The sequence below is a fragment of the Anopheles merus genome, chromosome 2L (genome assembly GCF_017562075.2).
Source record: "Anopheles merus strain MAF chromosome 2L, AmerM5.1, whole genome shotgun sequence".
NCBI lineage: Eukaryota > Metazoa > Arthropoda > Insecta > Diptera > Culicidae > Anopheles > Anopheles merus.
Genome location: NC_054083.1, coordinates 22,376,945 through 22,404,602, shown reverse-complemented (window position 1 = coordinate 22,404,602; position 27,658 = coordinate 22,376,945). Strand labels below are relative to the sequence as shown.

Sequence of the window (27,658 nt, the reverse complement as noted above, 5' to 3'; positions counted from 1 at the left end):
AAAAAAGAATAATAATTGAAAACCAATCTGAAATCGAGACCCAATGCGCCCTGGTTCTCCCGACCGTACAGAAAGCGGCACGACCGCACACTTCGGAAGCCCAACAGGTTGCGATGCATCGGTGAACCGCAGTCCCGCCGCCGATGCTATCGATTACCCGCTTCGAAGTGCAGCCCCAACGGTCGCGGCCAGTGGCAGCAGTGCAATTCGATCGCCGAAGGTGTATTTCGAGGATTCTGCTGCAAACCGCGTCAGCCCGGAGGTGGCTTTTACCCCCGCTGCCCCCTGTGTGTGGTCGTACGGCGAGGGCGAGGACGTTCATCGGCATCGATCGGTGGCGAGCTAATTAGCCGTGGAAGTCGTTGAGCTGCTGCTGCTGCTGCTCTTGCTGGTAGCGTCGGGGAGTAGGAATAAGAAAAAAAAAGAAAAATAAATGCACCCCCTTGAGATCGAGAAAGGATCATTGTTTCCTTGGAAACGCGATCGTTTCGGTGGAGGACATGTTGCGGTTTTGGTGCCGATCGGTTCGTTGCCAGTTGTCATGGGAAGGGTGGGTGGCATTGTGTATTGTTCTTATTTGGTAGATCAATTTTTGTAGTAATTCTCATGTAGTGGGTGGAATGCCTGTTTGTTTGGTTATGTTGCTTTTAAATCAGTAAAAAAGAATAGTAAATTAAAATTGATTTACCATTCTGGACATTTATTGGACACTTATCATGCTTTTGTCCTCATCAGCAAAAAAGAGAATGGTGTTAGGCACAGCACTCCCTACTTAACCTGTCCTAGTCATGATCGATAAAAATAGCGTTATTAATTTTGCCCCATTTGCATCGCTCAGCACAAAAACGGTACGCAAATGGACACACAAGCACCGGCAGTGCTGTCCGATGGCTACATTAATCATTTTTTTAGTATTGGCAGCTGATGATAGATTGCTCAATTGATGCATGTCCTATGGCTTGCGCTGAGATGGGGCACGATCACCATCCAAGCTGGTGCATCTAAGCGCTCGACCAATTAATATTGGCCCGCATTGTTGTTCGTGCCAGTGATATGAACCGCTATGAGCGGAGATTTTGCACGAATCCTGCTCCATCACTGCCGTCGGCATGAAAGTGAGATGTGGCGATGTGGTGCGATCTTTTACATAACCTCCCAGTGTGCCAGCCAGCTTATATTGGCTTTGTATTGCAAACTAATTGAAACTCAGGGGCGCTGGCATGCGGTGTGGGTAATTGTTTTACATCGCTAATTACACAGTTCCCAACCGCGGCGGTTTCTCGTGTCCCGTGCTGTGTACTTTATGAGGGAGCGGAATGTATGAAAATCGTACAGAATACGTGGAATTAGAATTGCGCCCGTTGTAGTAATGTGTGGGCGGTGGGGGATTTCTCATGGGAGTGGCGACAGTTTGCGCGTTCTAATTCCCTGACGCGGTGTAAAAGTTAACGCAAGGCATGGTTGCAGATAGTGACAAGGAACCCCCTCCCCCACCGATTCGCCATTAGTTATCAGTGCATGCGGCGTCGTTTATCTCTCTCTTTCTCTCTGTTGAGAACACGGGGTAAATGTGTTTTTGCTACCGAGCTACGGCGGAAATCATTCGTTCGTTTGGACGGAAGGGTTAATTTAATCGGAGTTGATTTATGCATCAGGTTAAAGGTATGCTGATTTCCTGTGTTGGTGTATACATTTTAGTTAATTGATAGCATGGCAACCAACCGTATCTGTTGGCAAAGTGGCGAGTTTTATGACAGGAATGATATTCTTGTATTTGGTATTCATTTTTGACTTCATAAATTCATAAAGCGAACAGAGGGAATTTGTCGTACTGATGGCCAATTGAATGGACTTTAGTGAAGGTTTTACTGTTAATTAATAAATAATAATAATTAATTCTTATTTATCCTAAATCTTCTTTACATCTTCGTTAAAAACTGCTGCTAGTGAATGCTCCTAATTTGTGATTAAACGAGTTAAAGTTTCAATGTTCGGTAAGATCCATGGTTATTTAGTAGAAATTTTGTTCATATTTTGGCATATTTGTAATGCGCTTCGAGTAAAACCAGATTGGCTTCTGCAATTTGCAACAGTGAACATTTTGACGATCCTGTCATATTGCATACATTTATGTCCCTTGAAGATTAATGCCTCCCTAAGGCGAATATTCTCTAAGATGCATATGCAGTTTGCTAGTCAAAATTCTCTAAGTTGAATTTTTGGATGATAGTTCATAAAAATATTCGTTAAAGGGTGCCAAGGTTTTTGCGTGATTTCCTGCATACTTTCATTAGTTTTCCGTAACATGAATATTTCTCTAAACTGACGATCTCTTAAGATACACCTTATAGAGATTTCACTGTATCTTATCCGACAGCACTGTTGTGACTGTATATGTGACTCTTAATGTATATATCTTTTGGATCTGATATCACAGTTACAAACTTAAAACATTATTTTTGTATTTTGAATAGGTTTTTGGTATTTGATTGATTAGCTTTCCCGTTTTGTCTTTCCACTGTGTTCTATATATTTCTTCTGTGATGTTTGTTTTGCAATTTTTTTGTAGTAGAGAACTGAATTCCTAATTTAAATACTGATCAATACATGTCTATATGGGAAAATGAGAATTATAGTTGTAGTGGAATGTTTAGTGCATTAATCCCAGCGATTACGAATGATAATTCTTAAGGCAATCAAGAACCAGCAAAGCACTGGAAAATAAGTCAATCTTACTTGTGTATATAATTCTTGCGCTAAGAGGAAGCAGTGATGAAAAACAACACTTTGTTTGTGTTAGAATTCTTTACCATGTACACATTGACAGACTTTTCCGTGTGAAATCGTGCAGGTTTGTTTGACCGAAAAACACAAACATATTCCATTCACAGTGCACCGGCCGCGGCTGTAAGAGACGTGTACTGTAGTGTGGTGTAGGTTGTATTTGTAATTGAAAGATTACCGCTGGAAGATAGCGCTTGCAAACGGTGTTCCACCAGCTCGTTCACCATTGCACCTTGTAACCTGCAAGGAACCTCAATTTAAGCGATCAAAAGTGGTGGGGATAATGCTGTATATGTTTTTGATAAAATTATGAAAAAAGAAACACCCAACCACGATCGAATCGTGGAGCACGAGTATCATGCCGTACGTAACAGACACTTTCGATACAAAACAGTGTCTGTGTATGTGTTTGATCGTACACTCCCGTTGTTGTACCATCTCTAATTGTTGCAGGAAGATAAAGCCCTGGGCCGGGGAAAGGGCTTCACTGTACACCGCGCACCAGGGTGTTGAGATGATGGGTCACCGAGGTCGCGCCGGGTGAAGGCGAAGGCGAAACATGGTTGTTCACTTTATAGCTCCGCCGAAGTAGTTTGATTGAGTTAAGAGCTTTCGCAATCGTCTTTGGCAACTTGTTTGATACAAGGGGCGGTGTTGGCGGCGGCGGAGGCGCAGATAGTAATGTTTGCGGGGATCATCGAGTGGTTCGTTCACTTTGCGATTGCGCTGGCTGGCACTGTGTAGCGGTACTGTTAGGTTGCATCGCCTGCATGACAGCTGCAGTTAGCGCAAACCTCCACATCACCCCACCTGGCAGCTGGTCTAGCCCACGAAACGGTTTGCGGAGGTTTGGAAATATCGCAAAGCGGCACAAACAGGCCCGTACAGGCCTGTGGTGCCTGCTTGACAAACTCATACCTCGGGGCAAGGCAACATCGTTATCCGGGTGCGGGATTATGCGGGATTAGAGGGCTACAAACTTGCTTGATTTATTTCCCATTGCATACCAAAAATGCATTCGTTTTCGTAGCAGTGAGATGGAGTATGTGTCAGGGGGAGGCGTGATGGGGGAGTCGTGTGTGCCGTGATGCGGAGCGTCGGTATGGCGTATGGTGCAGTCAAGCCGTAACAAGATAAAACAATTTCCAATGGTTTGCAAAGTAAACAGGCAGCGCTCGTTTCCATCGTTTGGTACAAATACAACAAGCCGCAATGTTCAAGTTGAAAGAACTAACCAAGAAACACAAAGATTTACTTTTTTAATAGTTTACACGATAAAGAGATGTGTTGAGAATATTGAAGTTGGTTTTAGGTGAAAAATAAGAACCGTTCAATCGCTATGTTGACTTCTAAAATATCCAGATTTAACTCATGTTTATTAATCGACATTTGTTTCTGTAAAATTTGTATTACAATAGATAATTATGATTGTATTTTGTTATTTAAAACCTTTTGGTACATCTAATGTACATCATGAGACAAGTTGCGATCGTTAAAATTGTGATTTTGCACTACTTGTAGCACCTTCAACTTCAATTCGCCGCAATATGATTGCAATATGGCGATCAGGTTTCCGTGCCTGCTGTACGTCGTGCTGAAATGCATCCATTTTCTTAAATTAAAACACAGAGCGAGACAGATAATATTGCGACAAAAAAGGCGTTTGCGATAATTCGCACGAGCCCATAACTTTGCTCGTAACACGCCCGCGATTGACATCGATCTAGAAAGCGGCAATGCAAAAAATCCCGAACCGATCATAAATATGTCCCAGCGGGATCTTGCTCATACTTTGTTGCGCCCGATGAGAGGGAGGAGGAGTGTTTCATTTAAACAATATTTTACAACTATTGTTAAAAAAATGGAAAAAAACTGAAAGGTTATGAAACGATGTGTACAATTTTTACATTAAGTTTATTTTTCTTCCATTTTCATTCATGATCCTTCATTGTATGGTTTTTTACACTACTTTTTTAACTGTTTCATAACCAAACGACGACACACACACACACACACAGGCTCTGCGGGGGCTTGTTTGCGAATTAATTTTAATTAACGCGACCGGCACGGCGATCCGAACGACGGACATGTCGCTTGCGCCTTACCACGCGAGTGCAGCATAAAAATCAATTTGACAGCTTCATTCGGTGGATTATCGTCGGTGTGTGTGTGTGTGTCTGTATGCGCGCGCACGAGCAGAGATTTAGGAGAACGCCCAACCAACAACACATGCTCATTACGATCCCGCGTGCACCAACGAAACCTGTACGATATGTGGAGGACGATAATTTCTCTCGTGTAAAAGTGGCAAAGATTCGGAACAACAAACAGCGAGGTTCGTTAGGAGGGCAAGAAGTGCAAAACTTTTGTTAAAAAAATGTACACCACAATACGGTACGGTACGTACTGTGGGAGATAAAAAATAATTTAATAAACCCTTCTCCTTTGCGTGTCCACCCAGTCCTTCCTTGTCCAGTCGCAGTCTAGTAGCGTGCGTGGGCTTATAAACGGTGCCTCAAATGTCACACGGCGCAAAAATAAGCCGGTGGAACGGCTTCCCCTTAACACAAAGAAGAAACGGGGCGACAACGGGCGGAAGGTGGGAAAAATTGGGACCAATTTGGGACGAAGGCGGATAGCGATCAGCGATTTGCACCGATCGTGATCGCGATCTCGCGCTTAAATGTCTTTGCGCGCGTGGGTGGATTGAAAAATTACTACCCTGTACGATCGCCGGCACGAAACGGGACGGAAGGTGATTATTGTCATTTCGGATGATTGGCAAAAGAGTGCCGGCAGGGTGGGTGGATGACATGGGAAGGTGGGGGCCGCCGCATGTCGCTCTCTTTCTCTCTCTCTCTCTCTCTCTCTCTGTTTTTCGTCAATCAGGACGAACGTCGTGTCGAACCCTCTGTACAGCATGGTACACTCAGGGAGGGGTACCTTACTATGGCGCATTTGGGTTCACCCGGCGGCGTTCGACTGTTGTCGGGGAGTCACGGGGAGTCCCATGCAAGGTTGTTTCTTTCAATAAATTTATGGGCTCACAGCATCCCAAAATGGACGACAAAGAAACACACTCATGTGTGTGAGTAGTGGGAATGGAATGGGTAAAAGGAACAGCGTTTGGGGGGAATTTACGGCGCAAATGGCGTACCCATTAAATCGTACCCATTTCCGCCAGCTGCCAAACGCTCCACGCGCGGTGCGCGATCAAATTCAGCCAATTTTTGTCGCATGTCGCGCACCGTCGCGGACGTTTTGCGCGGAAATGAGCTGCGCCAATCTCGCGCGTGCTGCTGTCACCCCGCGCACCGGCAGCGCCCGGTGGAGTGTGGTGCTGGCAGAAAGTCAATAAATTGTTGGCGGTGGCGTGCGTTTCTTTCGTGTTGCTGCACTGTAGCATGTGCGCGGGACATTTGCGTTGCAAACAGTTGACCGATTTAAAAAAAAATGTTGTAAATGATAATTATGTATGAGAGTTTACGAGGCGCGAGAAGTTTAGTTGCATGTGATGATGGAATTTGTTAATTGAATTGTGCACTGAAAAACTCAACACAAATTTTACTGTTCAAACACTTGATATGTTCAATATAGATTACTGAAAAAAAAGATTTTTAATATTTATTGCCTTTAATTTTTATATCAAATAATAACAAACAATTTTCGGAGATTTCTTTGTTATTTGATCTATTAAAAATGTCCTTTTTATGTGTTGTTTTATCTTTTCAACGAAAGTCATTGTGATGTGTTGTAACGTTGTAGAGTTTTTGTAGACATCAATTTGTTTCATGTTATTTTTATATAGTCTTTTAAACTGCCAGACAGTTTCCACTGTGTTTGGTTATCTTGAACATTTCTTTTCTGTTACATCTACCTTCTCCACCAAATGTTTGCCTGCTGTGGGCAACAATCAAATTTGTCGTTAGCCGTTAAATTCTTTCTCCACCTTTGGTCTGCTTTACTCCTTTTAACGAACGCCATCTGTACGTTCGCTACACGAGTATCACGTTACAAACCACGACCATGTACCATGTTTGAAGCAATGTTAGCTTTCGCGCAGACGTACCACTTTCCTGTCGGCCCTGCAGGTGGGTATCGATGCGTCGTTAGTGCCCATGTTGGGTGACACGTATTTGCCGACGCGCAGGGCAGCGTTTGCTTGTTTTGTGCACACCACGAACCTACCAGGACTAACCGCAAACGACCAAAGGATTATTTTTCGACCCCTGACCCTGTTTGGTGTGTGGTTTGGGGAAAGGTATGTTTAGCATGAGAGTGCGAGAGATGCTTCACGCGTTTGGGTCGCAAAAGGGAAGAGATTTAGTTTAAGTAAAATTAATTACCGCTTTGATCGATGATCTCTTTTAGCAGGTGTTTTGTGCGCGTCCGTGTGTGTTGGCACGGCGCTGTTAGATACCAGCGTTCGATTTCCATTTTCAAACATTCTTCTTCGCAGTTTTGCGTGCCGATCGTGCAGTACGAGGTATTTTGGTATTTTGGTATGACGCTGATCGATGGTGTACGACGCTTAGCTGGTGCACATATTATGCACACGGAAACGAGGGTTGTTTAAGCTGCTTATTGGGAAGAGGACGGGGCAATACGAGGCAGAATTTATGGCAAACATAGCATTTCGGTTGCATTAACCTTTTGCGCGTCTCGTGCTTACCAGCGCGAACGTGATCGTGCGCTTGTTTATAGATCATATTTTAGCGGATTTCGTTTCAGAAAAAAATCACATTCCCCAAAAGGTCCACGAGAGGTGTTTTTAGCGTATAAGATGCCAATTCACTACTTTGAGCGTTCTGCTGGTGTCGTGTTACTTTTGCCGAAATTATGTGTTACCTAAAAGTATAATTGTTAATTACTTCCTTTTTGCGAGCACTAATGTCACCTTTAGGAGGCCTATTGGACGGGACAGCAACAACGATCGGAAACGATTTTTCACCTGTCAAAAGCGTTCACATCACATTCGAACGGTCGTGATCGTGACGCGCTTTTTACGGGTCGCAGTCGCTGGCCGAAGATTATTGCATGAGGGAAACGTTGTGCAATAAGTAGGGGCACAATTTGGTTGGGTCCGATGTTCAGCATCGCCCTGATCATCGTGCCCGACCTTTTGCCGGTTGCGCTGCGTGCAACCTGCCGAACGAAAGCCATGTGCCCTCCGAAATCTCTTCACGCCCTGAGGGCTCCGGGTTAGCGAGCCTGAGTGTGTGTGTGTTCGTGCTGGGGTCATATTAATGTCTCTCATTAAGATTATTGTCTTCTTGACGGAGCCGACGCGCCTAGGACGGGACGGTGCGTTCATTTCATGTCATTTCGTTGAAGTCTTTCGTGGGTACTACACGGGGAGGAACGAATCTATTTGGGCCGAAATTGGACAGTATTTTTTTCTTCCACGACCTCATGGCATCTTTTGCAAACGGTTGGTTTTGTCTTTTTCGTACCTCTGTTCGGCTCGCTGGGTCACCCATAAGCTAGGGTCTGTTTTCCAACATTTTCTTTCTTTAAGAGGTGACCGTTGCGGGCAGTTGTTTCTCTTTCTTGCCGGTACGAATTCGCCCATCGGACGCGTTCGCTTCCCATTCGCACAGCGGACAAGTGTTTCGACCCCCGACAAATCGAGGTGAAGTCGAAGATAAGTGTATTGATTGGCACCTGTGACAGGCCGCGTGGAAAGAAGCGTAAATTTTCTCTTTTCACTCGCTGATCTCTTCTCGTCGATCGTTTTCGATCGCGACAACGCACCGTCGCGCCGTCGGTGGGGCCGTCTGCCCTCGGGCCATTCCATTCGATTGGAGTGGTCCCTATTGTGGTCGTTGTGTTGGTCGTGTTGGTCGGCCGAATCATGTGCCGAATAGGTTCCGGCGGGTACGTCGGGCGGGCGCCTAATGGGGTCAAGCCATTTGGGGGCGACCTCCTCCCAGCGTACGTTCGACTCGCTTGGTGGCCGTTAGAGTTCATCCGAAGGCACAGGGTGGTGGCTCCTTTGTCTCCATAATGATCCTTGTGCCAACGATGCACATTATCGCCGGGGGTATACATTTTATAGTTTTATTTTGGTGTTGAAGTGTATTATTGAGGATTCGTGGAAGTATGTTGTTTTAATGATTGTTATTATAGTTTCCTTCCATATTTTTTAAAAATCGAAATCATAGTCACACAGGTTGTGAATTTCACGCATAGTGTAGTAGACATGCGATGAATAGATTCACTCTGTAGTCTGACTGTAAGATTTAGCTCGGGGCACTTTATCATTAAAAATACTACATGCATCTCTATACTGTCTTCCAGGAAAGGTTTTGGTAATCCTTTATATTTTATTTGAATTTTTTAACTTTTATCAGCGAACCCTTTGATCAATTAAGCGAGTACTATCACTAACGTGAAGTTCTTTTTTCTTGTTCCAGATTTAACTACACAACGAAATGCCATAAAAATTGAAGCTTCAGCAACCGATGAAGCATCAACGGAGCGGTTAAGTGCAAAGACAATCAGAACCATGTGATCGACAGTATCTTACACGAACACCAATCACGCAACGTCTTCCGTCCAGTGCGTCAGTGATTAAAATTCTGTGAATTATCGTGAAACGAGCGTAGAATTTTCCCGTACCACATCGAATCTCTGTCTTCCGTCCAAGCACAGCAAGTAGAAACTAGCGAACCCACCTCTATGTAGCACAGATCAGTTCAAACACACTCAAGCATTGTGCCATAGCGACAACGATATCGTGACGTAAAATAGCTGAAGCTGGAGTGAAACACGGCTTCCAAGCGTCATCGTACAAATTTGCAACTGTGTCTCATTTTTAATGTTAAACTAATGAAAAGTAAACGAAACGAGGATCACTTCCATTACCGTAAGTATCGCAAGCAGTTGCTTAAATGTTTCCATCCCAAAAACTAACAACTTATTCTGCTAACAACCTTATCGTTCGATGAATGTTTTGCTACAAATTGATCGGAATGTAAGTGTCTAAATGAAGTGGAGTTCCCTCCCCGGTTTGATTCGCTTTATATCGTACACCCATCCGTGCAAATAATCTTAACAATGGTGGAAATATCCGAACAATCACCATTATTTATTGCGCACCGCGTCGAAGGTGTGCCCGTAATCCTTTCGACCTGTGCTCACGGGTTAGGATCGATTGCCCAGAAGGGCCTCCCCGTGCATTCCGAAAGGGCCGAACGCGCGTCCAGCAATCCAAATGACACTGAACCGGACCAAGCTCGTAAATCATATGCCTGAACCGATAGAGACGGTTTGCATGAGCCGAGGGCAAAGTGAGATATTTATTTCTCAGTCTAACCTTCCGCCGCTCGCGGTAGCCCAGCGCGGCTCCTGCGGTGCCGTTTCCGCTCCACAGTCGTTGATTTGCAAATCGCGATTAAAGCTCCGTTACATGCTTGGAAACTTCCACAGCGCGTACCAGGTAGCGTTGAGACTGATAACAAAATTTATTGGTTCTGCATACCGCGAACACAATTCGGGGGAGGGGACACAGTATCGTGGAATGAGGTCAGAAGGGTAAGATTGAGAGAAAGAGAGAGAGAGGCAGTATGTCTACTGTCGTATCTTTTCAACCACCTTCAAATCCTATAATCCGTTTTTCCCTAGGTTCGTCGCTTGAGCAATTAATTTTTCATATGCGAAAAAGAAAAACCCTTCCCCTTGTTTAAGATAGTGGTGGTAGTGGTGGTGGTGTGTTTGTGTGTATCGTTATGGGTACGCTTGGCGAGTGTGAAGCAATAAATCTTCCGCCCCATTCGCCTGGTGCCGTTTTTTGATAAGATCAGAACAAAATATCCAATGACGGCTCGCCGTGCACGGAACGTGCAAATGAACGCATCTAAAACGACACAGCAGTACCTAGACGCTGACTAATTTATACTTTCTTTCGTTTGTATTCGATCTTTTTGTAGTGTGAACATGACCTGCTGGTGATTCGCCAGTGTGCGTGACAACGAACTCTGTGCCAATACGAACGTCGGCAGTGCAAATTCAATATATTTTGTAAGAGAACGAGAACGGGAGTGCCAAAAAGCCAAGCACTCACGGTAAAGAAGTGCAATAGAAAAAGAGGAAGTGAAACAAAGTGTGAAACATCATGTCTGCATCGCCCGAAATGCACCATCAGCACCAGCAGCTGCAGCAGGAAGCGAACGCACCGCTGGAGATGAAATCGAACAGTGCGGAAGGAACGCCTCCACCCGAGCTGGCCACGATGACGACCGTGAGTGTGCTGGATCTGCACAAAGATTACAATGGCGGAGGTGGTGGTGGTGGTGGTGGTAGTGCTGAAAGTGGAGCTACCGGTGGTGCCGTCACGTCACCACACATCGTCCACGAAGGTGCCACCGATATGAGCCTGCCGGACGATGGCACAACGGAGAAGGTGTACGATAAGGATACGAACACTGTCTACGTGTACACGACTGCTGCCGGTGTTGCCGGCCATAAGTTGGTGGTGAATCCACATCATCATCAGCTCACCACGATCGTACACGGTGGGCAGCAGCAGCAGCAACAACAGCAGCAGCAGCAGCAGCAGCAGCAACAAATGGCTTCTCCCGATCAACTGCACCCAAGCGAACATCATGCAGTTGCCGAGCAGAATCTGCTCCACGCTCGGCTGATCCAGCAACAGCAACAGGCAGCTGAAGAACAACAGCAACAGCAGCAGCAGCAGCAACAACAGCACTTGCAGCGAATGTCTCCGGGTGATCCGCATCAGCAGCATCACCAGCAGCATTCGCAAGTCCATCCGGACGATGGCGGCATCATCGATGGGCATCGTTTGCTGCCGGCAACTATCAACGGTACCGATGCGAGCGATCCGCAGCAGCATCAGCAGCAGCAGCACCATCATCTCGGTAGACTATCGCCCGAGGATCAGCAACAGCAGCAAGCGCATCAGCAGGGTGGTGTTAGACTGCTCGAGGACAGTCACATTCAGCGGCTGCTGGGCAATCAGGAAATAATCAGCCGCGACATCATCAACGGGGAGCATCACATCATCACGCGCAACGAAAACGGTGAGACAATCCTGACCCGCATTGCCATCTCCACCGCTGACCAGCTGCTAAACCGAATGGACAATGGCATCATCTACACGACGACCGGTGGTTCAACCGGCGTGATTGGTGCCGGACCGCAGGAACAGCTTCCCACCACGGTGCTGCAGTACGAGAAGGACGTGGAGGACAAACATCAGCCCCAGCAGCAGCAGCAGCAGCACCATGGTCATGCGCACGCCGCCCATCAGCCCCAGACAATCTACGCAGCGGCTGGCGCTGCACCGGATCAGACCGGGCAAACGAAGCAGATCGTGTATGCGCTCGGTGGAGGAGAGCCGAAGAACGTGATCTATGGTGATCCCAAGGCGGCAATGCCACACTTTGAAGCGGTGCCGGGAGCCGGTAGCGGTGCCGGCAGCGGTGGGCCCGGTTCAGTTGAGGAAGAGAAGCCCCAGATCGACTACGTGTACAACGAGGGTAACAAAACGGTCATTTATACCGACCAGAAGGGACTGGAAAGCTTGTACGCGAACAACGAGCTCGGCCTGATGGACGGTACGCAGATCGTGGTGCAGAGCAATCTGTACACGCAGCAGCAGGGCCCGGACGGTACGACGGTGTACGTCGTGTCGTCGGACATGAACCCGGAGGACATCAATGGACTGCAGCAAAGGTGAGTAGTCATTCTAAATTTATCAAATTGGTATTTAATTGGTTGAGTACAATACATTTCAAGTTTTGTCATGTTTGCATTGAATAACCGAAAAATGTAAAGACAATTGCATACCTTCAGGCGTTTAATCAACACAAGCTTGGGGACTTGTTTGACTACTTCTATATAACTCATGTTGGTTCAATAAGTGGATTAAACTGTTTATAAGAGAAGCAACATTGATTTAATCACTTTTAGTTACGGTTTGACGTACTATTCTGTTATCATTATTATCATGTAGCTCGTTAAGCGTTCGAGCTAAAACGTCAAAGGATGCATCTGGATGTTCAGTATTCAATATTCTGATAAATAAAATCATGTAAGCTTACCTAAATTTGGATTTGATAGTGCAACCCATTTTTTGAAGATCTGTTGCAAGCAGTGATACAACTAAAAGACAAATAAGTCATTACTATTTCCTTAAACATGGCGTATGTAACGATTTGAGCTTGTTGTGTTACGATGTTGTAGTTCTTCCCACACAATGCCGCACCCCATATAAGTCAACTGTAAGTCCACTTGTAGCTGTGTGTCTTAATTGACTGAATATGTATACCTAACCATCTCCCATTTACCGACGCGATTGTAACAACCATCAATTACACATTTTAATGAACATCTGTTGCGTCTGTTTGTTTGTATCAATCGTTAAGACACAGTAAAGGCGCTTAAGGAAGAAGAAGACAAAAAACAGAGTGCACAGAGTGCAGCATATTTCCCAACGATCTCGTTGCCGATAAAACTTTACCCATCGATTCGATATTTATGTCATTAAGAGTTAATTGGAAATGTACAACCGCGCCACCAGACTAAAAACGGGAGCACTTGTGCGGATCACTTGCAGAGCTAGGAAATACGAACGAGCGAAAAAAAACCTTCTCTGGCCCTATTTCTTATCTGGTCCATTTGATTGATTGTGAATTCATGATCAATTTCTCAAGAACAAAACCCAGACGCACTGGGAGCAGATTTTTTCCCCCTTTTCTCCGGTTTGTTCCTCTTGTTGCAATGGTATATCCAAAGAATGGGAAGAAGAGTGTCTGTGTATACAGCAAAAAAAAAAAAACAACTCAAAAAGTGAGGGAATTGTGCTTTGAGGCACAGACGAAGGCTGATGAAGGTCTGTGGCAATAAAATGACACCATCGGGTGGCGTGCAGAATGGGCGGGTTGCCGCGCTACCGAAACCACAATTCACCATTTTCAGTCGGCCTCGGGTGCGGCCGTACAAGGCAGCGTCGGCTGGCAGCCTCTCCAAGGATTCCTTCGCTCTTCCACTGGCCGTCTGTCCCCGGTGTGAAAGCCATCCCCCCTCCTGCCCTGGTCTCGATGCTCGGGAACGAGCATCCTTACGCGGCCAATTGTGGCTTCGGGGGATCTCTTGCAACGGTTGTATTGGGAAGGGATTCGAGAGTTTTTTTGTCTCGCCTCGCCAATGTTGTTTGTGTGAGTTTGTGTGTGTGTGCCTGGGCAAAACGAGGGGGAGCGATGCGGCAATGGGAGTGAAACTCCCGAGCACATCCAACCACAGCTGCGCGCATCGGGCAAGCATTGACAACGGGATAATGATAATGACACAATCGCAAGACAATCGTTAACGATGTTATACATACATAAATTCCCGTATCAGTACACAATGCTGGGGCATCGGCATGAGCTTGCGGGTATGTGCAAGGGCGGTGGTCTCATTACAAATTCATGCAACGTTTCTCGCATTTACAATCGTCAACGTTCTCATAATAACCGTGCGCTTGTGAATACTAATTCGATGGTAATTTAATTTCGAATAAATTTCGATAGCGATTCCGCGTCGTTGAAGTTGGCCTGTGGCTGGCGGTAGTGATGCTGCTGCTGCTGCTGCTGCTGCTACTACTACTACACTTCCCAATCACCATTTGCAATACACGCTGCATTTGTGGTGCATTTTTTGTGCCCATGTCTGTGTGTGTGTGTGTGTGTGATTGCGTGCGAGACAGTGCTTCCGCTTTTTGCACGTGATATTTTTCATCGAATCATCAAATTGATTCACTTTGTGTGGTGGATGTGCATCTTGTTTTACCTTTTGTCATTTTTTGTTTTTCTTCTTCTTCTTCTGCTTCTTCTTCTTCTTCTGCTTTTTGTTGATTTGTTCGAGTGCCTTAATTTATATGCCCTCGCTCCGTGACACCCCTCCCTTTGGCCCCCGCGACCCGATTGCTGTGAGCTGAATTATTGTTTCCTCGCTTGATCGGACGTTGAAGTTTTTCTGCCTTTTTGTGGCTGCCGATGCTGCTGCATTCCTTGGACGTTTTCGCGCGGAAGCAGCCCGGCCACGGCTGCTGGTGATTTAATTTATGATCCGAAGGATGGTTCCAGGTCTTTCACGGCGAACGCTGAATCTGCAAACCAGCGGACAGATGGTGCAGTTGGCCGGGTACATTTTTGCGAACCTCGCGCCCTTTTCCCAAGCCACCGGTGGGAGCGGGAATGAGCGTGGAATGACAGTTCTCCCGTCTGTCAAACTCTACCGACAGCCGCGAGTTTGATGAGCTCCATTGCGAAAGTGCCACGGCAAAGCGCGCGTGCATTGGACCGTGTAGACCTCGCGCTCGTCAATGGGCGTGCTGTGTTTTGTGTACGTCATTGTGAAATCATGAATGTGTGCATTGCATTGTAATGCGCCTGTCGTTTGCTTGTTTTCCTTTTTTTTGTTACTTCTCTCGCGCGGGTTGCTCATTTTTGTTGCAGTGCGCTTGAGGAAGTGACAGGGATGACAACCCGAACACAATCACGTGGGGGAGAAATGTGTTTTGATGCATTTCGTCGATGATGGAATTGTTGCTGCAATCGCATTCGAATGGTAAAAGAGGAATTTTTTGTGTGTTTGCGTGTTTTTTTTCAGGAGCGAAACAAGGAATCATTACAAAATGTACAATTCGAAACGTATTTGCTATTTCTGGTAGGAGATGTTTGCTCTTTGTTTCAAGTGTCGTTTAAGAACGTGCAATAGGTAGCAAACGATAGATGGGGAAGCAGGTAGAATTGTGAAAATATGCGTGTAGGAATCGACAAAATTAACAATCCAAGCACAAGTGAACGATTTTTCTTTTGGATTCTCAATGCTGGTGACAAAAAATGTAAGGGCAAGAGTACAAACAGTGATTTTGATTCGTTCATTCATGTTTTTGTCTGTTGAAAATATGATCAGTGAGTGCTCGAAGAAGGTTGAAAGCAAAAGGAGGTGGAAAAGAACAGTAATTTTAATTATTTATTGATTTTGGATATTTCTTTGAAGCTTCAAAATAAAGTGAAAATTGAAGTCTGGATGCTTAAAATGTGATGAATTTTATAAACTCACAAAACACTGCTAATCCATCATTTTCCGCCTCTCAACAACACCTTCGCTCTGCACTCAAACTGATCATGTATTCCATTGTGAAGGTGACATTTCGGGATGAATTATGAGCGCACGGGGTTCACCCCACGTGGTGTAGAAACACCATTTCTTCGCAAACGCCATAGCACTCCGAACCATTTGGTTAGACTCCTAGAGAGCGTGGGAGTGTTGGGTTTGTCCGTTTTGTTTCGGCTCCATTTGAAACACACACACACACCGGACGCGGGAGCGTAACTAAAGCGTGCACTATAGAAGAAAGACCAATGCATTTAATGTTCGTTTGCGTATGCTCGTTCCCTGCGCCATCGATACAGTGAACTAACGCGCGAAGCAAATTGGTTTCCACTGTCCTGAGCTGCAGCTTCTGGAGTTCCTCGCCCGGGGGCGCCCCACACTCCATTTGCTCAACACTGGTTCAAAGGGCTGCAGCCGTGGACTAGGAGGGAGCGTTTTGCATAATAAATCACCGAGCTTGCGCGAAGCCACCCGCGTTTTCTAGCCCATGGACAGAGAAACAAAGCTCCTGCGAGGGCGCGCGTTTAGTAAAGGAAGGAAGAAGAAAAAAAAAACACGAAACGTTATTTATGTGCTGAGGAAACATAAATTAGATTTACCATAAAAACCGCGTACCCATTACGAGCCAGTAGTCTTAGCCGGTAAGCGATTATGGGTGAGCGAAATGGACTCCAAAATAGCGCATGTTTCGACCGCGGAGGGCCAAACCTTTTGCCGAGGACCAACACTGCCGCGGTGACAAAACGGCTGTGGCCTTGTTGAGTGGATTTTTTTTCTTATTAGTGTTACTCTAGTTGCACTAGAAGTAGATCCATCTTGCTGGCACATTTGGTATCTAAATTGCTATGGCAGTTTTCCATTTAGTAGGGTGTGTGTGTGGTTTGTGTCATTTTTTTTCTTCTGGTGTTCTTAGTCGTTTCCGGAGAACCTAGTTGGAGTGGTGTCCTTTTTACGTTTAGCGGTTGTCCTCGAGGTCGAGAGTGCGGACAGGGTGGGAGGATTTGAAACTGTCCATTTACGTATGGTATCGTTTGCCAACTAACGATCGCCCCGGGTGATGAAGGTACTTATTGGTTACCGTTTTGCCAATGACAATCGTGTGCAAGGTTATGTCCATTAAGTAATGGTGCATACTAAATTTATGGATAATTCCTTCAGTCACTGGCAATATTGTGTAGAATTCATTTTAATGATCAATATGGGACGTGCTTTTATTTACAAAAACACAGTGCAATAGATTTGTGTCCGATTGGTTGCAAAATGTGTTCGCTTCAGTCGCGAACTGTTTGGAGATTTTGATTTAGATACACATCGGGACGTTACATAAACCATGTAACACAAGGCGACGGGGGGGGGGGGGGGGGGGGGTTTCAATAAACATCGACCAGAGCTGCACCGATTACACCTAATAATTACATCCTCGCCTCTTGGCGAGCCGGGTTGAAAAATTTATTGTTATTAGTTTTTATGATTATTTTAATTAGGCATTTGCTCCAGCCCGCTCAACGACTCTACCGTGTACCGTTTGGACGATGGTACCCTCGCAATCGATCGAAAGCTCGATCGATGATGTCATGGCCGCTGCCGAGATCGAGCAGCTGACGTTCGATTGGGAAACTGTGTAGTGTTCTGTGCGCACCGGGCTGCTTCAAATCCTTAAACGAGCTTAATATGAACGGCGTTGATTGGTCTTGTTTTACACGGTTCATTAAACTATTAAACTGTGGTGCGGCCACCACTTGCAGGAATGCATGTAAGGTGGCTTGTAAAAATGTGAGTGTGTGTGTATGCACCGAGCAGCAAAGGAGCACCAGTACTGTCCACACCCTGAGCCGCACGTTGCACCCCATCCTTTAGGTGGTGGCTAGAGCGTTTTAGCACGAATCGCTCCCGAACTGTGCACACTGGTAGATAATTTATTGCGCGGTCACTTGTCGGCTTTGCCGAACTGAAACGGCAACGGTGCACGCGGTTTCGTGCCGTGGCCTGCGAAACGGTTGGGAAATGGCACCAGCAGGACTGTTTTGTGAGGAGCAACAGAGCGAGGGAGAGAGAAAGAGCGTAAGCGTGCTTTCGTTACACCGTTTGGACGGTATGCAAACTGTGCAAACGCGCGGCTGGACAATAATGTTCGTACGCGACGCTAAATTCCCATTTAGGACATGAAAAATAAATTAAATTTTACCAAGCGCTTGTGGGGCATGGGCGCCGTCCCCGCCGGTCTTGATGGGTTTCTTACGTGAATGGTGGTTTTATGTATCCGGTTGGGGGTTTTTAGATAATACAGCGAGGGCTAAGGAGAAGCTGAACTGAAGGTTGGATTATAATGCAGTGGGTAAGGTGTAAGCTGTTTTGTGTGTTCTTTTATTTTTCTCAGTTTTTGGGAAGAGAAAACGTTTGAAATATTAGATTATGAAGCTCGTAAAAAGATTAAACTCTATGAATAAACAATGCTTCTCAGCTATTTACTGTACTTATGAACTTGTATTCGATTAAGTTAGATGTGTCTTGCTGGATTTACTAAGGAATATTAAAGTTTACACTAAGAAGGTTGATCCATCACAAGGGGACCGTCTTCAAGCTTCACGGGTCGCATGATTTTATGTTTTTAAGCTCTTTAAAAAAAAACAAAAAAAAAAAAGAGTACGCTTCAATGATAAATTTTATATTTTTTGAACGTTACAATTATTGTTTTATTATTATTGTGGTGTAAAACTGTTGGGACATTTAAAACTTAATAGACTAACAGCTTCATAAAGGGCTGTTTACTGGCTATAGTATAAACAATATTATTTATAATAATTTTCTTTGAAATCAAAGTCCAGCTTGAATAGATGTTGAATACAGCTGAAAACCGATAAAGCAGCAATCCTCTTCAAATGCATCTACCAAGTGGGGAATAAAACAAACACGACCCTTTGCAGCAATCCCACAGCAAGCAGCGCTCCAAAGGAAGTATCAAATAGAAATAATCATGCATTCTTAACGAGCAGCAAGATAAATCGATGCACATTTGTTACTTCCGATTAGTGTGGAAACTTCGCTCGATGGAAGAGGCGAGAGGACTAGAGCCGTCTCTAGTCCAGAGTGCAAATCACAGCCGTGCAAGTAGGGTGGCAAAAGGGGTAGAAAAGGAAGAAACCAACAAACCAAAAAAAAACATTACATGTAATGATTTCGTTTAACGGCAAAGGGGGTAAGTAATTTTCCACCCTGTTCTTTTCCCAAACCCTTCCACAGCCGGAACTCGTGTCTAGTAGTTTGGCTTTGTTTTTCTCACCCTCCGGTGCCGCTCTTGCCCCCGTCCTCGTGCGGTACTGTAATGCATTGGCCGCCCTTAAGATGCCTCCTGGCAGAGTTTGGCTCGCGGGCTGCAGCTAGTGGCCCCGGGGGTAAGGACGATCGTTTATCTCCGAATGCAATTGCACAGTGAATGAACTTGATTTGTGGCAGTTTGTCTGTGTGTGTGTGTTAGTGTGTTTGCTCCACAGAACAGCGAGTTATCGGACAGCGGGGTCTGCTGGGTGTAAAGTGAAGTGCAGTCTCAGATGTACATTAAATTGTGTTGATCGATGCGTTCGATTCATCTTTCCAAGGGCTGGTGGGGTGAGTAGCCGTTTGGGTTGAGCTGAAGTGCGGTTAACATATTAGAAAGAACAGGAAGAAGAAGCAACAAAAAAACAACCTCCCGGACAGCTCGAAAGGTCTCCCGGAAAGGTCAAAGTGAAAGGATTACACAGTGTTTAACGCTTTCGCCCAGTGTGCGGTGTGTGAGGCAAAAGTTTGGAGGGGAGTTTTAGATAAATGGATAATGTAAATCTATTACGCCGATGCAGTTTAATCACAACGAGTGCATTTCAGCTTTCCCATAGATGCGTGCTGCGATAGGGTTAACAATGTTAAAAAAGCGCAATATGATCATAACTCATCTGCAGTAGGAGTCTATTAAGCGTTTAGAATGACAGTTACAGAAATTACGGTTTGAACTTATTAAATTATGCAAACCTTAAGAGTTATCTTATATGAAAAACAGCAGAATAGCAACGATTCACAACTTCCAAACAACTGCATGAAATCATTGCACCATTTCGTGAATTGCATCTGTGAATTGCACCATTTCGTGAATTGCATCTTATTCACCGCCTTCATTTCTCATCATTTGCATTTCCGAGCCGCTCGTATCTCGCGCTCTACGATCAACTGATTAAAAGATAACGAACCGAGACTATTATCTTTGCTGTTATTTTACAACCACAGCCTTCTTTAGGCCCAAAATCGTCAGCAATTGGTCAACGTATCGTTTTTAAATTGTACCCAGCAAAGTGCAACAGCAAAAGATGCCATACGAGAGCGGGCTCAAATTAACCACAAAACCCCATCACCATCAATGGCGGTGGAAGACGAGGGGGGGGGGAGGCACCAGCCGCATCATCATCAACATCAACATTGGCCAGAGTCATAATTACACAATTGACTTCGGTGAAACGTGAGATTGAATCGGCGAGGATTTTATTATCCTGTTGGATCCTTTTGCTTTTCTTTTTCGGTGGATTGTTGTTATTTTATGGTGGTTGAGGGCCGTTCGGCTGAAGATTTCGAAACCGTCTCGCTAATTCGCGGTTGACCACAAAGACTTCAATCGACTGATTGACCTGGACGGTATGTATTCATGTGTTTTAGAACGGAATTTATATGCAGCCGATTGTGTGCAATTTAATACTTTTTTATCACATTCCTTTTTTCCATGGTTGAATTAGAGTTCGGTTTGTCTTGTGTGTGTCATTTTGTTCTCACATGCTTGCTTTTAATAAATTGATGTTAATCATTAATATTAAATGGTATTATATAATTCATGAACTGAACAAGAAGCATAATAAAATGTATTGAAAACCTGCGAATAAAGCAGCAAAACAGAAACAAGAAAAGCAAAAATGCCAAAGTAAGACAAATAGTAGCGAGCTGGAGAAAAAAAAAAACCTACCATTCAACCAACCAACAGCAAACGAACAAAATCATCAACCATTGGTGCCCGCATTGATGGCCGGCGAACGAAATCTCCTTAAATGGAGTAAAAGGAGATCCCCTTTTGAACATGAGCCTTGCGATTATCATTTATCGTTTCGGCTCTTAACGACACTTTGCCTTCGATCGATCTGGTAGCGTTTTATGTGCGCAAAGCAAAAGGAAAGCGAACCAAAACAAGCGAACAGTATCAGAGAGGAGAGGGGGACAAAAAACTCTCCTCGTAAGGCAAATAAAAACAGGCGTATAGTCCATTCTTGCCGCTTTTGCATACACGCAAGCGGTCGGACGGTTTTGCCTCACCCGTTTCGCACAACACAACGCCCGCTAAAGTCGATCAAACACTCCCGTGACCATCGGCCGTCGTCATCATCATCGTCCGCGGTCCGCGCACCGATAACCAAATCGGACGGTGGAAATATGTTGTTAAAAGTTAATTACCAATCGATAACTGTCGCCAGCGGGCAGGAGAAGACGGAGAACGGCAAGCTATAAAGACATTGCTACGGTTAAAAATGGGGAATTTGGAGGGGAATAAGAGAGAAGCGGAAAAGGAGCAGCAAGGCGGAAAGGATTTTGGGGCCAATCGGATTGCGATCTCCGGTTTGGTGGGTACTGGGAGTGATACAGTTTTGGGCCCAAATGCCGCCATATGGATCACAAGTGCAGTGAAGTAAAAGCTTCCAGCAGGACTGTAAAATTGGTGAACAACTAAAGATATGGTTCGGGAGTTGGTTGCTTTTTTTTTATTTGTGTCCTGTAAGGTAATTTTTTGGATCTCGATGTTGCACTAAAGAATGTGGTACACATTGAAGTTTGTGGAGCAGAATTTATGATGCCTTAAAACCCGTTACTCATTAAAGAAATCGATCCGATCGCGGCAAGGTTGAGCCGAAGAAAGTGCAATAAATATTTTATGAGAGAGGGAGTGGTGGATTTTAGTAGAATGTTGATTTATACTGTTACAGTGGAAAACTTCGAACTGCAATAAGTGAGAAAGTATTTTATTGGAATCACACAACAAAAAAACTTTTATGTCTGAAAATAAATTAAGCTATTTTGATGTGCGAGCGTTTTATGAGCGGTTCGTTGGAAAGAATGTTTGCTTAAATGGGCGTATCGTATCTTTCCAATTCATAACTGTTTAAGCACACTCTTTACGTTGGGAAAGGAAAACCGTTCGCTTTTGGTTTGGGAGAATTTTCCCCACAACTCCGTACAAAAAAAAAAAAAATCTTTTGCACCTTTGAGTGGAGTAATTCGCCATCCGCGCGCGCTTTGAATAATTCATGAGCATCGGACAGCATCCATCCGAGCAATTGTCCGTCCGTCCGTCCGCACATCCAAAACTAAGGGCATGTGTACGATCCAGGCAACCGCGGGCACGGCGGGAAAAACGGACTACACCGCAAAATGCGTGAATGCAAAATGCGACATTCTCTCGGGCCTCGATTATGGCTGTGCTCGTTGCATGCCACCGTACGGCCAACGGTTCACGCCACGTCCGATCCCGCACCGGCGAAAGATTCACCATGGAAGAGGCTGTGTTAAGGGACTTCCCGGGAAGTTCCCCGCGTAGGGCAGCAGCTCCCCTTTTGCGGTACATTCCGGGAATCACGATGGGTGAATTTACCTTTTATACTACGCACGCAGGCACAACGCTGCGGTTCGCGTTCGTTTCGGAGTGTGTGTTCAATGCGCGAAAATGGTAATTGACCATCGGCGGGTGCAACGGCAAACATAATCGTCAGTTTGCCAGTTTGGGACGTCTCGTTCGCCATCCAATTTTGGGATCCGTGTCTCCTCTCTTTCTCTCTTGCTCTCTCTGTGTCGAACGCTCTGTATCGCGTTTGATGCGCAGATCTTCATGGAACAAAAGACTGCAACTGCCGGTAGGACACGAACCGCACCGAGCCCGAACCGTTTCGAATGACAGAATGGCCCGGCAAGTGCAGATTATTTCTTCGCTACAGGGCTGTCAGCAAAAGGGAAAACATTATTTTGCCACCACTTTGAATACTCTCGCGGCACAAATGCGGAGGGGCAAGAGGAAGGGCACTGGAAGAAACAACCACTCGCCACTCAATCGGTACTTACAGTTGCTGATTCGTCGGTGTAGTGTGGTGATATTCTGTCGTTACCTCGATTATTCGCGGGCGCACAGAGACGCAACAGTTGTTGTTTTTTTTTGTTTTGTCTGTAGCTTGCCGATGCCGTTTTTGTGTCAGCATTTACGCGGTTGAATAATTTAGACATTATTTATGAAAGCTTACTTAGAGGGGACGGCATTTATGGCCGGCATAAATCAAGCAAAAAAGGGCTTTAATGCGGGATAAATGGTTGTGATTTTTCTATGGTAGTGGTGGTGGGGGTTATGAGACCATGCTGGGAGGGAAAAATGAACTCGGACAGTGCGTTTCATCTTTTTCACTGCGTGGATGGGGTGTAGATGCTTGTAGCTACTTGCTGACACGCATATGATCCGTTTTTTTTTTTAAATAGTTTGCGATGCGATATCTATTGAGTGGTTATTTTTTGTACCGGCACTTTGTTTATAGTTGATTGGAATTGTAAGGGAGAATGCTTTGGGCTGTATAAAGCATTTAACGTTTATGGGGAAATTACTTATGCAAAAAGGGTCGCAGTCCGCTCATCAGAGTTCAAGAACATTCAAGCTTTTTGAGGACTAAGCGATTATGTTGAAACTATTCCAGATTTTATTGGGAACTTATTAGCTCGCTCTACTTAGAAACATGCCCTTCATGGGCTCAAGTCCCGAATGGACCGTGCCTCGTAAGGTTAAATTCACTATCATGCTATGGATTATCAATAAGTCACTGAAAGCCAAGCATACTTCTGGCACAGACATGCCGACAACGGTTGTTGTGCCAAAAAAAGAGTAAAAAGTGTAATGTAAACAATATATAGGGTGGCAACGTAAGAGTTATGCATTTTGTTTATGTCATCAAATTCAAACCAGATTTTAGTTATCTGCGAAATCGATGTCTACAGCATCTTTAAGTAGTAAAATTATTAGTTGAGTTCAACTATTTGCCCTTGTATTTGATAATGACCCGTTAAAGCTTTTCAAAGTCATTGCAAGCCGCACGCACAACTTCATTCGGCTTTTCGTCTCAACTCGTTCATCAAACGGTGTTCGTGTTCGTCCTACCTTAAATGCTTAATGTTGTCAAGCTTTCCTAACTTACATCCCCTAAACACTCAAGTAAATGGCCTCAAATTTGGAAAAGCTGCAGGCCATTCAGACGAGCTGATGAAATAAGGCAAATTCTTTTTAAGCTATTCCTGAATGATTAAATGCCTCATGGACTGGAGCTGAATGTTGTTGAAATCAAAAATTGTATTTTACAAAAAGTATTTTAGCACATGGTCTCAAATGCCTGCAAGGCCTCAAAGGCATTTGATAACATGTGTATTACTTCTATGTTGCCATCCTTTATATTTCGTAATAAAAAAAAAGTTTTATTGTAAGCATCTACTTTATGGGTACGTCAATATGGTGATCTCACAACAATCTGCAAACTAAAACATAAATCAACCGATTCATTGAGTGAAATAATATTTGCACAGCACACAAAAATGGTTTAACAAATGAAGAATGTTTTCTCCGCAAGAGGTCAATGTTTCAATCCTCCCGAAAGGAGCGGGAGCGACGTATCCTCTCGACAAATGAATGATGATGCTCATGATGGCGAATGTAAGCCATTCAAGCTACACACAGGGGCAGCACACCCGTTTGCCGTCACCGATCCCGACACCAGGAAACTCCAGGCTCATTTGGCGAAAAAGATTCCCAAGATAAATGCGCTCCACCCTTGGACCAGGACGGGGCAGATTTCAGCCTCGACAGCGGGCGTTCGCGCACTGGAGGTCGCCTGAAAGGGCTGGGGAAGTGGGTTGGGAAAAATAATTGCTAGCCAAGCGCTTCAACCTCCACCTTTTGACGGTCAAGGTTTTCTTAAAGGCTACGTTCCGTTTAATTGAAAACGGGATGGGAGGGCATTCGTATCGAGGAGCCATGAAGGGGGGAGGGGGGGGGGCACGAACTTAACATTACGGGGTGGCAAACGGTCCGTTGGTCGGAGGCTGTGGCCACCGGCGGTAGGCCATTTAACGCCCCGCAGAAGCGGGCGAATGCTCAATGGTTGCGGAATGAGATTATGAAACGGGGTGAGAGGGTTTTCTCAAAACGCTGCCCGGATGGGTTGGAATCGTTTGACGTGTGGTTTGTATTGAATTATAGGCTAGGTTAATCTAATCGTTGATGCGCGTTCCTGGTATCTGTGATTGGGGATGGGGCTTTACAGTTGTTTTGATTATCATCAACACTGAAACGTTGGGGGCCGACTAAACGACACGAAAGGTAATTTCAAAGCTCCATTGGTTGAAGGACGAATGTTTCATTTTAAAATTCGATACTTTGATTTGATATTTGCTATTAAACTTCCTTTTCATAAGCAAGGATTAGCTGTCTTCACCAGCCCAGGGGGAATGGCAATAAAAGTGAAGCACCACCTGCTTCACGGCCGGCATCGATGGCTTCGACCTTCTCGTATCGATTCCACTTTTTCGCTTTTTGCAACACCAATAACAACAGCAAAATCCCTCGTAAAACGGAGATGAATATCGTAATCTGATGATGAAAGTTAATAAATTGTGTCAGAAGCCATAAATGTGTCCGATTATCGGTGAATCGGGGTCAGTGCGCGAGCGCGGCAAAAGCAAAAGGGAAGCAACCAAGAAACGCAGGGGAGAGGGGGAAGTTCACATGATTTTTGAGGAAACCTATTCCGTCAACGAAACGTGTTGGCGTGCGGACATTCCACAAACACCCCTGTGACGTGCTTTGGTCCGTATGGGTGCGGGCGGGGCCATAAATTAAGCAAAACTAGAGTTTGTGTTCATCCGATTCTGCACGAAACTCGCAGAACGGATGGTGAGGTCGATGGTTGAGAAGAGGGGGGACACACTTGCCTTTATTTCGCATCTCGGTGACCACATCAACCAGGCGATGTAACCGACCAGCAGCAATGGCAACCGACTGTGTCCATACCGGGACGGGTCGTTGTGGTCTTCGCGGACAACCCCGCGGGCGAAATGAAATTCGAAACCTTTGCGGTGGTGTGGTGCAGGGAGAGGTGGGTAAGCTTTTGCCCGGTTTTCTCTCGGAGCTTATTCGCGCCACGGGTACGCTCCCGAGGACGCCCGATGCAAATTCATTGGCCTCCGGCGAGGCCATAAATTTTGAGTGCAACCGATAACACAGCCCGAACGCTGACCAGGTCAGTTGGAGGGGCTTTTCGCGAGGGTGATGGTGGTGTGCATCTCTCGTTTGTCTTTGCTGCTGGTGCATTAGAAAGTGTTAGTGGAGGGTGCTACTACTGTGGGTTTTGTGCAAGGGAAGGCAGGGAGAGGCGAGCAAGTGTCACCAATTGGATATGTGATATACTAATTTGAATATTTAACGAGCGTCGTGCACCACCAGGCCGTGCTTCACGGCTTATGGCGATGGCTTAACGAAGGAACGACAAACAAAGGCGGTGGTTAGGGAAGGATAGGAAGTGTGTTCATATGCGAGGATGGGAAAGGAGGAGGAAGGAAAAAGAAAGCGAAAAATAACCTGTGATAAATTAGATAACATCGAAGATTATCATGTAATGAAGAGTGGAGAATGTCAAACGTCCGGAGACGACATTTGTCACCAGCATACACACCGATGTGTCTCGCTTTCGTGTTACATTTTTGAATAAGGAGTGCACACAAACAGATAGTTCGAGATAGCGCGGTTGTTTGATAAGGTTCTCTGGGAATGTTTTGCAAAGCAATTGGATTTATGCAGTAGATTTATTTTACTGAGAGAAACTGGTTGATTTATTTATCTTTTTGAATAAGACGAATAAGACTGTTTCTTACTTTTGCAGTTATAAATAGTGTTGTAAATGCAAACATGTTCTTTATATTTTATTGCATTGTTCCAGAGATCATACAACTTTCTATCTGCTTTAATCACAAATAATACAGCCTTCTTGCAAACGTCATATCCTCTTTCACTCGCGATTTCCGCACAATACGAGCTGCGATAAGCTCTTGACATCTTTGTTTCACGGTTCGCACCCACACACGGCAGCTTCCTCTCGTACGACCCGTGTAACCTTTTGCTCTCGAGACCGGGAGAAAGAGCGCCCGTTTGGTCTGACGGATCCACCAACAAAACGTTCGCGGGTGCGAACACACACGCCACACGATCGCCCGTCCGTCAGGGGTCGTGGGAGTGCTGCCATTGGGGCATCGCGATCTACCGAGTGACCTCAAACGCCCAACTGACACCTCCACCGTATGATGTCCGCTACGAGTTCGTACGCTCGGCGCTGAAGAAAATTAATTATTCGTCTCGATTCGCACGATAGGGTTGGTGGAAAGGGTCGATGCTGGTGCAAGATGATGCAGGAAGAGATTGATTTTGAAGATGGACAGGAAGTTCTGCACACTCTTTATGGATGGTGTGTTGCTTTAGTGGGTGAGAATGGAAAGGAATCGATATAATAAATTTCCTTCGAGACAAAAACACACCGCTACAGGAAGATGCCTCTCCGTTTTTAGTTTATTGCAGGTGAATTTAAATGTCGTTTAGCAAATGACAATGCATCTTCAGCTTGTATTGGTTAAATGTATTGTTCAAATTTATCACTTGCCTGTGCTGTGT

General features: G+C 45.2%; 1 protein-coding gene across 2 annotated transcripts in view; it reads left to right on the top strand.

The window, feature by feature from the left end:
• Positions 1-27,658, top strand: part of LOC121594627 (protein grainyhead-like) — a 186,751-nt gene that overhangs the window by 24,963 nt on the left and 134,130 nt on the right. For both annotated transcript variants that reach the window (XM_041918111.1, XM_041918113.1), the window contains exons 2-3: positions 9,201-9,652; positions 10,716-12,483. In XM_041918111.1, the coding sequence (XP_041774045.1) occupies positions 10,901-12,483 (1,583 nt within the window). In that variant the 5' untranslated portion in view covers positions 9,201-9,652; positions 10,716-10,900. The remainder of the gene's footprint in view (positions 1-9,200; positions 9,653-10,715; positions 12,484-27,658) is intronic.